The sequence below is a fragment of the Silene latifolia genome, chromosome 1, assembly GCF_048544455.1.
Source record: "Silene latifolia isolate original U9 population chromosome 1, ASM4854445v1, whole genome shotgun sequence".
Taxonomy (NCBI): domain Eukaryota; kingdom Viridiplantae; phylum Streptophyta; class Magnoliopsida; order Caryophyllales; family Caryophyllaceae; genus Silene; species Silene latifolia.
The window spans coordinates 20553829-20566389 of record NC_133526.1 but is presented as its reverse complement, the minus strand read 5'-3'; the positions used below and the strand labels follow the sequence as shown (position 1 = coordinate 20566389).

The following is a 12561-nucleotide window of genomic DNA, read 5'->3' as shown; positions in this document are numbered from 1 at the left end:
TTAACTCGACTCGACTTGACAAAAACAACCCGACCCAATTGACCTAACCTGAACAGGTTGACCTGATCTAAAGCACTCGAATGTGACCCCAAACTTGAATTGACCCGATTGACATGAGGTCTGAGCTTCGTTGACCCGTAACTTACCCTGATCTGAACCCACCTAACCAGAAAATGACCAATATAAAAACTTAAAATGACTAATTTGAAAGCCCGCTTAGTATTATTTAAGTAAAAATAAATAATCAATTATCAAAACAAAAAAATAAATAGGTAATAATCAAAAACTTCACTTTTCTCCTAATCATTAACCCAAAAATGACCCAACCCGCTTGATTCGAAAATGACCCGACCAACACACCCGAAATGATTCGATCTGATCAGAACTAACCTACTAATATGACACACCCGAACGGACGTGACCTAAACTTGCCTCCTAAACCCGACCCCGAGTGATCCGTTTGTCAGGTCTAGAGTTGACTACTACTCTTACCCCTCCAAAAAAAAGGTCGGGTTGGGTGAGGTTTAAGTATGAGGTAGTTTGGGGCAATAGACAAAACCATATTGGGCAAGTTTAAAAAATAGCCCAGAACAAAGTGAAAAATAGGGTTTAAAGGCCCAAAGAGAGGGAGCAACTAGGGTTCAACATTTATACTTCATCACCACCCCCTCTTCCTTCCTCTGCCTTCCTCCTTTCATCTCACACACATTCTTTAGAGAGAGAGAGAGAGAGAGAGAGAGAGAGAGAGTTAGAGAGAGAACAATCGTATCTCAGTGAAGCAGGACAGCTATGGTGCACGTCAACTTTTTCCGCAACTGTATGCTCTTTCTTTCCTCTATTTACCATTTTACCCTTGTTCTTAGGTTTCATCGTTTTCTTTTGTTTATCTCTTAAATTCTTCCACCATTTTTATGTTTTTTTTGTTCTAGGGTTTCATTTTTATACATCTTATGTTTGATGTTAACAAAACAAATCAGATTTTCTAAAGTTTTGAGCTTTGATTGTTGTAGATCTTTTGTTGTGCTGTTAATCCCCTTCCAGTTTCGATTCTCTAATATCCCTCGAAACCGTTTCGTAAATCTTAACTCTGTAATATCGCTCTAAAAGTTGTTGCTTTAAAGTATATAGATTGATTCGTTGAATCGTTGATATTATTTGAATTTGCTGTGAGATATTAATTATAATGATTATGGTTCACTAATTGGTAGTTTATCGTTTTCAATAATCCCTCCGTCCCGACATTTGTTTCCCTTTGATTAAAATACGCCTCACAAAGAATAAAATAATGTATAAATGATTGGTTGACGGAAGTACTAGATTTGAGTACTAGATTTTAGGTCTGTGGAAATGGGAATTTGAAAACATTCTGTAGGATATTTTGGTTGAGTGAAGAATGTATTTTGATTGTTGCTGAATTGAATATTGTGTTTTGAATAGATGGTAAGACCTTTAAGAAGCCACGACGTCCTTATGAGAAGGAGCGTTTGGATGCTGAGTTGAAGCTAGTTGGAGAGTATGGTCTTCGTAACAAGAGGGAGTTGTGGAGGGTTCAGTATGTGTTGAGTCGTATCAGGAATGCTGCTCGTCACCTTCTAACCCTTGATGAGAAGAACCCTCGTCGTATCTTTGAGGGTGAGGCTTTGCTTCGTAGGATGAACAGGTATGGACTGCTGGAAGAGGGTCAGAACAAGCTTGATTTTGTCTTGGCTCTTACTGTTGAGAACTTCCTTGAGCGCCGTCTTCAGACTCAAGTCTTTAAATCTGGAATGGCCAAGTCTATCCACCATGCCCGTGTGCTTATCAAGCAAAAGCACATCAGGTAATTCATACTTGGCTCTGCATATTTAAGTCTGTTTCTCTCTAATGCCCGAGTTAATATACACTTTGTCATATGACGATTTGTTTGTGAATGTTACTGGATTATTCTTAGTTGGTATTGTTAAAATTTGGCAAAGTTATGATTCTCGTCTCATTTTTGTATTAAAGTGTTTTTCATTGTGTGTTAGCATTTCTGAGATTTAGGAATTGGCTTTGCAAATTTATTGAATGTTAACTTTCTGGAGTTCTCAAGAAATGAATACAGCAAGTCGAGAGTCTTTTACTGCTTTTCTATCATTGTGCTGTGACTGCTGTCTGTTGCTGAGCAAACAAGCTTCATGCCAAGTGTTTGAGTACCACTATCGTTTCATTGCATTTTCCTCTATATTCATTTCTGTGATTATGTCTGTGTAGGGTTGGAAGGCAGGTTGTGAATGTCCCATCATTCATGGTCAGGGTTGACTCACAGAAGCACATTGACTTCTCACTTACAAGTCCATTTGGAGGTGGTCGTCCTGGAAGAGTGAAGCGAAAGAACCAGAAGGCTGCTTCCAAGAAGGCTTCTGGAGGAGATGGAGATGAGGAGGACGAGGACTAAGCGTTTAACTAGTAGTCTAGTACAAGTATGCTCTAGTTGGCAACCCAGACTTTCCTTTCTTATTATAGTTTGAGAACATGGTTTTGTTTCGCATGGCGGCTTTTGTTTCATCTTTGTTTTGAACTTGAAAGACTAAAATTTATGCTGCTTGCTTTTGCCATTTTCAGTCCTTGCGTGATTACAGTTTCTCTTCTAAAGCCTGCCCAGTGCCCACATTTAGAACTAAAGGCGTTGCCCATAAAAATCACGCATTTATTTAGTTTGCGTCAAAGTTGCTTGTTATTTAGACAGTTACTCTTAAGGTTCTTTTGGGCTTCGTAGATAGATAAAGATAACTAGTACAGGACCTGAAGTTGTTCAACCTCACTTGTGTGAACTGTGAAGTTGTGAATCTGTTGGTAGCTGTTTACAAGTGTCTCATGTGTTAAGAGTAGTGTTACCAATCTTCCATATGCTAGTGTATGGCGTTAGAGGAATGCTACCAATCTCATATGCTAGTGTAGGTAGCTGTTTCTTCGTTGTGATAACAAGTAAATAAACAATTTTGTCAATATGGTTGTTTAATAATTAAGGAGATGAAGATAGAACATGACGGTAGATGATCTGTACTCTTTTAAGTTTCTCTTGCCCTCACTCAATTCCTATATAAATAGAATTACCAAATTTGACTGCTATGTGAGGTGGCAATCAAAGTTACTTAGGCTGGTTGAGTTGGGTTAAAGCGGGACAGGTGACTGAGGTCATATTATGTATGGGTTGTGTGACTGTGTCAAGTTAACATTGGACTTCGGGTTGGTTTAGGTTATGTCGGACCATAATTGTGTTGGATCATCATCGGTAACTGGTTAAGTCGGTCGGATTGTTTTAGGTGACTATCAAGTCGGATTATAAACATAGGGTATTGCTCTTTCACATACGCATTTTATTCTTTAACATACGCAAATTACCTTCTTATCCCTTTCATTTTTTCAATTTCTCTCCTCCCTCTCATGCTACATTTATACTCCGTAATTAAAATAACCAAACACCCGCTCGCCAGAAGACCCAGAACTGGCTCCACCTCCATTTCCCTACCTGCACCAACCACCCATACCACCAGCAATCTCGCCGGCGACCGGCGGACCAGAGACGACCTGAGACACCGACCTCTTTCCTCAACCAACGACCACAACCACGACTCCACCAACGAACCACCTTTCACGCAACCACGATCAACGAACCACCTTTCACGCAGCCCCGCACACCACCATGTCCCCGTCCACTCTCATCTTCCATTTTCTCTCATGTATGTTAGAGTTCATTAATTGAAAAAAAAAAAGTAACAAGCAATATGGACATACGAAGTACTCAGGTAATCAACTCGTCCTCACCACTTTGTTCATATTAAATTGGTGATGAAATAAATTTTCCGAAAGAAATGGTACTCTAAATCAATTCGCCAAGCAATTAACTATTGAATGATAATTTGATTGAAAGTTGACCATTGTGTACTGCGTTATGGACATACGGTCTTATCGCACCCTAAATCAAACACATAAAACAATCTAAGTTATTCGCACTGCAATTTTGTGCAATACGAAGCAGATTAATGAAAATTTTTGATAAATCGAAGTATTTACTTGTTTGAATTGACAAATTTGAAGTGAAATTGAATTAGGTTTTAGACGAAAAAAAAAGATAAAATCAAGGTTTTTTTGGGGGGGAGGGTAGAGTTTGGAAATAATATGAAAAAAATGTATGCGAAAAAGTTATGTGAAAAAGTAACACCGTAAACGGGGTAGCTGAGATTTTATATTTTCAAGTTTTGATCGATAATTCTAGGTGAACAATTCTTGTGATCATTACAAGCAATTGTAATTGTTTATAACCAGGCCCAATAATTTCTCAAGTACCGATTATAAACTACTTATTTCTCTAGTCCATTTTGGGCTAGGCAAAGACAAAAAGGATCGTTATCAGTTATCAATTTTATCTCGGGTTGGGTTGGATTTCAAATGTCTACGTCATATTTCTCGAATCGGGTCAACTTTGGCTAACTCTATCTACACGGTTCTCACATGCAAACATGCAATTGTTCTGTACTCCCAAGTTTCCAACTTATTATCTTGACCCTTGTATTAGAAACTTCAACTATATTATCACCTTTTTCTTTTGGATAGTGATAGGGCGTCACCGGGTGACGCCCAAATTGGGTGCCACTCTCTCACAAGCATTCTTTATTGAAGGGGCCCGCACTCACCTCATGTGAGAGGGTGGCGCCCAAATTGGGTGTCACCCGGTGGCGCCCTTTCATTTTCCTTTTCTTTTTAGGTGTAGACTGCTCGGTTCAATCGGGATTTGAGTCGGGTATAACCACTAGGGCGCTTAAACTCTTTCTTAGGAATTTAAACACGTTTGTATTCATAGGACTTAAACACGAGACACTGATTAAATTAAAACAACCACTTTTCAGTTGATCTAAATGCTCATGAGTGACTATATTATCTCTTCACCCACCTCTTTTATTTGATAATATCGAAGGTAGAATTATCACCTATATAAAGGCAATTCTTATACCATACACCCAGGTGTATGGTACTTCCTACTCTCACTATTAAAAATAAAATAAATAAGATAAAAATTCATTCACATGATTAAGCAGTTAACAACGCTTACCATAAACCCTTTTTCCTCCCCTTTTATACCTAGATCTTTCATACTTCCAAAAAGAATAGTGCATAAAATTTTATTTTATATTTCATTTAAACCTATTAGTTTTGTATTCTTAGATTTGTATTCTGATTGATAATCTTCTAACTCAACAGGTAAGTGTATTAATTGAATGAATTTTTATATTTTGTCTCATTATTTATGGTTAGTTTTGTGATTTTAGGAGTGTGATTCATCATATAGCAGTATCATATTCACTTTTAATTTAGTGAATATGATAATTTAGTTTGATGGTCATATTCATCATATGACACTATTATAGTGAATATGATTGTGTAATTTGATGAATATGTATCATGGAATGTCATATTCAAAATGTGACACTATTATATTCTTTTTGAGTTCAGTGAATATGATAGTGTAATTTGATGAATATGTATTATGTAATCTCATATTCACAATAAGACACTATCATATTCACTTTGAACTCAGTGAATTGAATACGATAGTATAATTTGATGAATATGAGAGATTAATGTCATATTCACTCAATGACCCTATTATATTCATTTTGATTTCGGTGAATATGGTGGTTTAATTTAATGATTATGAACTATTAACTTCGCAAATTTAAGTACGACTAGATGAAACTATAAATTTGATGAATTTGATATGATTTTAAAATTGATAAGTTGAGTAATTTGCAAAAGAAAAAGAAACGTAGAATAAGTAGTGGGTAGTTATTCATGTACTGGGTAATTAACTATTTTTTTTTATTTTATCTTTTCTATAACTCCTATGGGAGTATCATGCTCCCTACACCCCGGGAGTAGGATATAATTTGCCTATAAAGGAACTACCATTACCCATAAGGTCATAGGAGAATAATGCAGTAGTTAAAGGGAGGTGAATAACTTTTCCATGATAGAAAAAAAAAAGAGTTGGATTACCTGACCCAATTTTGTGTTCAATCTTATGTTCCACTACCATGTTCCAATTTCTTATTCCATCTTATATTCGACTATCATCCCCTTTTTCTCATTTCCGTCGTCCACCACCACCACTCACCATCATGTTTTAAAATTCATTGAACTTATTACTTGTCTAAAAAATAATTTCATGCCGTCCTAAACCATCCCTTGTAATAACCATCACCATCTCCGAAGTAAGTACATGTAACGACTTTTACGTAGCAAAACCCCCCACCTGTAAGTTTGGCTCCCTTTAAATAAACCCATAAAAAATATCGATCGTAAACGTTTTAAAAGGCAACCGAACCCTACATTAATACGTAAAATACTAGCTATCTAGGACATAGCTGCTAGACCTAATTCTTTATCCAAGTCAAAAATAGAGAAGCTGAGTTTATATATAGCTAAGAAAAATGTCAAATTTAAGAGCACCTTCAGATGATCAAATTCAAGATCTTATTTCCAAGCTGCAGTTACTTCTCCATGAGCTCCATACTATTCAAGGCTCCAACAAGGTAACATCCACTCTTTTAACTAACCGTAGATCTCCTAAGAGACGGTTTCTCAATATACTGTTTTGTGCTAGTACATCAATTACTCCACATTGGTATTATTATACAATAATAATGTGATTAATGGTTTACCTTATTCCATTATCAGTTCGCCTTTACGTCACTAACTAACTATAAATATGGATGAAAACGTACTCAGGAATCAGAAGCATCAAGAGTATTGGAAGATACATGCAATTGTATAAAGAGATTGCATAGAGAAGTAGATGAGTTGAGCGAGAGACTGTTTCAACTGTTACCAACAGCTGATACCTCTGATCAAGCTGCATTAATTAGGAGTTTACTTATGCAATCAACTACTACTTGATATTTTTTACTTGTCCACCTATTGTTGCCTTAATTAAATCTTATTGTGTTGTTCCCGATCAGTAACGGTATCAAAGAATGATTTCATGTCAACCGAGCGCAAATCATTTTAAGATTAAGGTTATATGTCGTCGATGATGTCGGGGACCTAGTATCCACTATGCCTCCTTGTTGGTTGGTATTCATTCTTTGTCATGTAGGGTTTTGTACTTTCGTCACTAGCTGCTAATTGCCGGTGGAACTAATAGTATAGGGTACGGACGTGCGCTGGATAATTATATACTACTTAATTAGTCTTCTTTATTACCACGTTCCTTTGAACTAGCAGCAAGTCTCTCTTGTAACAGATATATCCGTTATAAGCTTGTGACGGGTCAACTAATACCCATGTGGGTAGATAAAGACAAAACAGATTGCTATTCCTTAGGCATTTTGTTCTTGTCTTATCTACCCCCACATGGGTAATATTTGACCCGTCGCAAGCTTGCGACATATATGCCTGTCACAAATGAGAATTTGTGTTGAACTAATACTCCATCGGTCTCAGTTATTCGTTTATTTTTGGATTTAACACAAAAATCAAGAGAAAAAGAGAGAGTCAATTATTTGATGATAAATAGACGAAACTAAGGGTGGAGATCAAATCGTCAATCAAAATTAGTCTCAAACTAGAAAAGAAAATAATTGACAAGACATTCATAATGAAATAGGTAAACAAATTATAGAAACAAGTCATCGAGAGAGTAATATTCATCCAGTAGGTCTTATGAGAGACCATCTCTCATTAATTTAGTGGGACACATAATAGGGAAAAAAGAAATTCAGTGTATTCCTCAATCCATCATGTGAGAGGTCTTTTAATAACGCTATTGAAAGACCGTCTCTCCAAAATTTTTATAATATTCATTCTTTGTCATCAATCTACTCTTTTGCAACCGACTCAAGATTATGAGATTATCTCAAGATTGTAGTTCAAGAAAAAAATTCGTTTAAAAATTTATGATAGGTTCATGGCATAATAAACATCGTAGAGAAAAAGTACTCTAATTTTGTTCTTTCTAGATGTTATCCCATTATTGTCACTTTACAGTTAAACATTGCGTCAACTCTCGGTACTCGGTAAATACTTTTCCTTAAATTCTCCTAAATAAAAAAATGAACAATAAAAAATTGGTTGGAGACTTGGACTGAGGCCTCCAACACTTCGTCATATTAGTATGATATTGTCCGTTTTAGGTCAATTCCATATAATTTTGTTATTGACCTCCTTTGCAAAAGTCCTCAAATTAATAGAGTGGTGGATCTCTTATAAACTAGGTAGAACTCTTCTTCTTTTCCAATGTGGGACTTGAGTTGACCACCTCAACAATCCTCCCCTGAAACCAAGGACCACATCATTGTCATCCCCTCCAACAACGGGAGCCATCGCCTAATCACAACATTATCAGAAAGACTTTCGACACGCGCCACCCACAGAGCGAGGTCACTCCGAGGGAGCTCATCCTCATTGACAAAGGTAGTCCACTACCTCGAGCTCCATCACACACTGGACCCAGCTGAACCATGACTCTGATATCACTTGTTGGGACTGTCGCCTCCACCACAGATTAGTATGATATTGTCTGCTTTGGCCAAACTCGCACTGTTTTGTCTTTGGACTCCTTTTCATAAAGCCTCATACTAATGAAGTGGCGTGTCTTTTACAAACTTTAATTTTCTGTTTCATCGTTTAATATTAGTGGTCCTTTACAACTTTTGTTTTCTAATGTTTGGACATCGCCAGTTTATTCGTATGATAATTTCAAATATTACGTAATTTTTGTTGATCATTTTACCAAGTATATTTGACTTTACCCTCTTAAACGCAAATCCGACACTCTTATTATTTTCCAACGTTTTCAAGGTCTTGTTGAAATTTTTTTTTAATCAGCCCATCCAATATTTTCTGACAACGGAGGAGAATACCTTAAACTCAATTCTACACTATCGACAATGGTATTGGGCAACTTACTTCTCCTCCACACACACCTGAGCATAATAATTATGCGAAACATTGTTACCGTCACATTGTTGAAATCGGTCTTACCTTACTCACCCATGCCAAATTACCAGCCACGTTTTGCCTAGTGCTTTTTCCACAGCTGTATATCTTATCAGTCATCTTCCTACCCCAACTCTCAACCACACGTCTCCGTACTTAAAACTCTTTGGCAACCCTCCAAATTGTCTGAAGTTACGAACTTTGTGCATGAATGAACAATTACACGTATCAACTACAGAGAGTTCCATCAATTGTCCACACTATTATAGCAACACAAAAACATATACATTCTGCAAATGCTTTTTTTTCCAACTTGTGCAAACTTATATGCTCGTACAATCTATGCGTATTGGTATAATACCAATATATATATATAATAAAAACTAATAATGTGAGGTTTTTGTTTCATAAGAACCAACAGTTAGTGACCATATGGACCAATATGATAGAGTCAAATTTCATAGGAAGTGCCAATGTGCCCAGAATTTTGATTAAAGTGACTTTATCCATACACGAGAAAATGGTGCAATAACATTATAACAATAACATCACTCATTCCTGGGTATATAAGTCTTAAATTTAAATCGGGTTAAATAAAATATAAAATATAAAAGACAAAAGCCAAACGCCTCGGAAATATCACATACACACATTTTGGCCCTTTTATTCGGCTGAAAAGAGCTGAACTAAACTGAACTTGATGGAGCTGAACCAGAGGCGATTCTAGGATTCGATAGATGAGGGTGCGTAAAAAAAATTTACAACGAAAAATCGAGTTATACATTAAAAAATCTTATTTAATTAGGCAAAATAGTATCACCAACCACTAGACTAACATAATTAATATGCTCATTTACCAATCAAATTTGTATTTATTTTTGGAAAAGACTGTGCAGATGCATCCCTGCACCCCATCAGAACCGTCATGAAGCTGAACTAATAGAGTATGTTGAACATAATTGAAATGAGCTGAAGACTAAACAAGGCCTTTGTCTCATCTTTCCACATAGGATGCTATTTAATCCATTTTAATTTTCGAAAAGATAGACCCGTCTTAAAAGAGACCGATTGAAATAACATTTTATGTCTATGATTGATGCATTTAGGTACAAAAAGAAGTGGGAAACCCTATAAGTCAATGTTGATTATTTTTGCAGCTTTTGTATGTGCATGTTTTGAGTAGTGCATTACAACTGCCCATGGCCATAATGCTACGCTCTCGCAAATGGAAGCAAAATTTTGAGCAAATGCCAACTTTATATCACTGTTAAGCGTGTCTTATGAATTAAGTGATTGTACGATTCCGCCTTTGACGTGGTCGTAAAAGTAGACTATCAACATCACCAATTCACCATCATTACGGGTTCATCGAATAATCATTTGGCATCAAACATATATAGATAGGAGTTGGTCTTCAAGACGGGCCATTTTGATGTGAAGCAATAAGACGGGTTTTTGTAACCATTTCACAGGTAAATGTGAGACCACTATTAAAAAACAAGTTATCATAAGCTGTAACACTAGTGTACCATCGTGGTTACATTTAACCATAAAATGATTACATATGTCCGTCTAAAACTTCAAATAAAAAGTGGCCGTCTAAAACAAGAATTTGCGCATAGAGTGACGGTTTCAGAGTTTAAACTTTTCTAGGTTGAAATGTGGACTTGAATTTTGGAAAAGAAACATGGACTTCATAAGTCATTAGAAAAAACAATTCTTCTTGTATAAAACTATTTTACAAGAGACTTACTAAATTACAATAGATTCAAGTTTTCCGAAAGTATCATGCAAACTAATTTCAATGCAAGGAAAACCAGAGTACGAAAACTTGGAACCATCTTAAATAGACCTATATTATTCCCAATCCCAGCAGCTTCATGCTTCCTGTCACATGACACAATTATCGGTATATCTTTTATCTTGTACGACAGCTTCAACTTGGTCCTCTAGGACTTCCCGGACCAAGTTACAAACTCGTAAATAGCACATGATAATCGATAGTTGTCCTCCTGCAAGAAGCTCGGGAATATTGACATAACCAACAACCTTGTCTGGGAACAACTTGTGATGATTAAATACTTGAAAGCGGAGATAATCAAATTCCACATTCATGTCTTTAAAAACGCTCATTTTTTTGGATTAAACTTATCTCGATCGAATCGAATCAACTTATAGGATCTCGAATCAACTTAACTTAACTTATAGGATCTCGAATCGAACTTATTGGATCTGAATCGAATCAACTTATAGGATCGAATCAACTTATAGGATCGAATCGAATCAACTTATAGGATCGAATCAACTTAAATTAAGTGAGGTATAGGATCTGAACTGAACTTATAGGATCTGAACTGAACTGAACTGAACTTATAAGATCTTGACAGAATATTAGTAAACATATGTAATTTATTTACCATATATTTGTTAATATTAGTTACCTTAGTTGTATTATCCTATTAGCCTAATTGTAGCTAATTAGTTATTTAGTTCCTAATTAACAGGATACTAACCTATGTATTTATACGCATCTTCTTCATTGAATAAACATCAACCATTATCTTCCTTTATGGTATCAAATTAGGTTTCGATCTTAACTCGCTTCCGCTCCAACCTAATCGTCTTATTCTTCCTCTTCTTCTTCTTCTTCTATTCTCTGACCTCTCGTCAAACTCAAAGATGACTAATGACACAAATGCTAAGTCGGCTTTCCATCCGGCTCTCGCTGTCAATAGCATCAGGAACCACATCACCGTCTTATTGGGTATGGACAACGATCAATATCCTCTGTGGGTTGCTCTTTTCACAAATCACGCGAAATCAAATCGCGTTCTCCATCACATCATCAAACCAAAAAGCGGATTCCCAAAACCGCCTGTTACTGATGCCGAGAAGGAATTGTGGGAAACCCTCGACGCTACGGTTCTGCAATGGATTTATTCCACCGTCACAAACGAACTTCTAGAAATCATTGTTGACGAAGACACCACCGCTATGAAAACGTGGGATCGTCTTGCCAATATTTTTCAAGATAATCGTAACTCTCGTGCCGTGACGCTGGAACAGGAATTTTCACACATAGAAATGCGTGATTTTCCCAACGCCTCAGCCTACTGTCAAAGATTAAAATCTTTGGCTGATCAATTGAAAAATGTTGGTGCTCCGGTAACCAATAGCCGACTTGTTCTTCAAATGATCTCGGGTTTAACTGAGGCCTATAGTAATGTTGGATCGATAATCCGACAACGTGAACCCCTTCCCGATTTTTTTCAGGCCCGTTCCATGCTTACTCTTGAAGAAGCAGGGCTTGCAAAGCAATCAGCAACCTCTGCCATGTATGCGAAAGGGTTTGTCGACAGTGATGGTGTCGGCTCCTCCACGGTGGCTACTCACGGTTCTGGGAAGGGTGGTAAACAGGGCAACAAGAAGAAAGGAGGAGGTCACAAAGGTGGTAAGAGTTCTAAACAGCACTCGGCTACTCCTACTTCTCCGGTTTCATCTTCTGCTACTACTCCGGGACCTGCTCCGGGACAGTGGCCGGCCAGTTATGGTGGGTGGCCGTGGCCTGCTGCCCCATGGAGCTACCCTCCCTGTCCCTATCCTACG

The 12561-nt window shown here is 37.0% G+C and overlaps 1 protein-coding gene and 1 long non-coding RNA gene across 2 annotated transcripts; both read left to right on the top strand.

Moving 5' to 3' along the window:
- Nucleotides 1–636: 636 nt before the first annotated feature.
- On the top strand, nucleotides 637–2583 carry LOC141600983 (small ribosomal subunit protein uS4y-like). Its single transcript, XM_074421246.1, has 3 exons — nucleotides 637–817; nucleotides 1438–1819; nucleotides 2233–2583. The coding sequence occupies exons 1-3, from the start codon at nucleotides 790–792 to the stop codon at nucleotides 2414–2416; spliced, it is 594 nt and encodes a 197-aa protein (XP_074277347.1). The 5' UTR covers nucleotides 637–789; the 3' UTR covers nucleotides 2417–2583.
- Nucleotides 2584–5985: 3402 nt separating this feature from the next.
- LOC141655104 (uncharacterized) lies at nucleotides 5986–7007 on the top strand. Its single transcript, XR_012548168.1, has 2 exons — nucleotides 5986–6551; nucleotides 6748–7007. It is a non-coding gene; the product is annotated as an uncharacterized LOC141655104 (long non-coding RNA).
- The last annotated feature ends 5554 nt before the right edge of the window (nucleotides 7008–12561 follow it).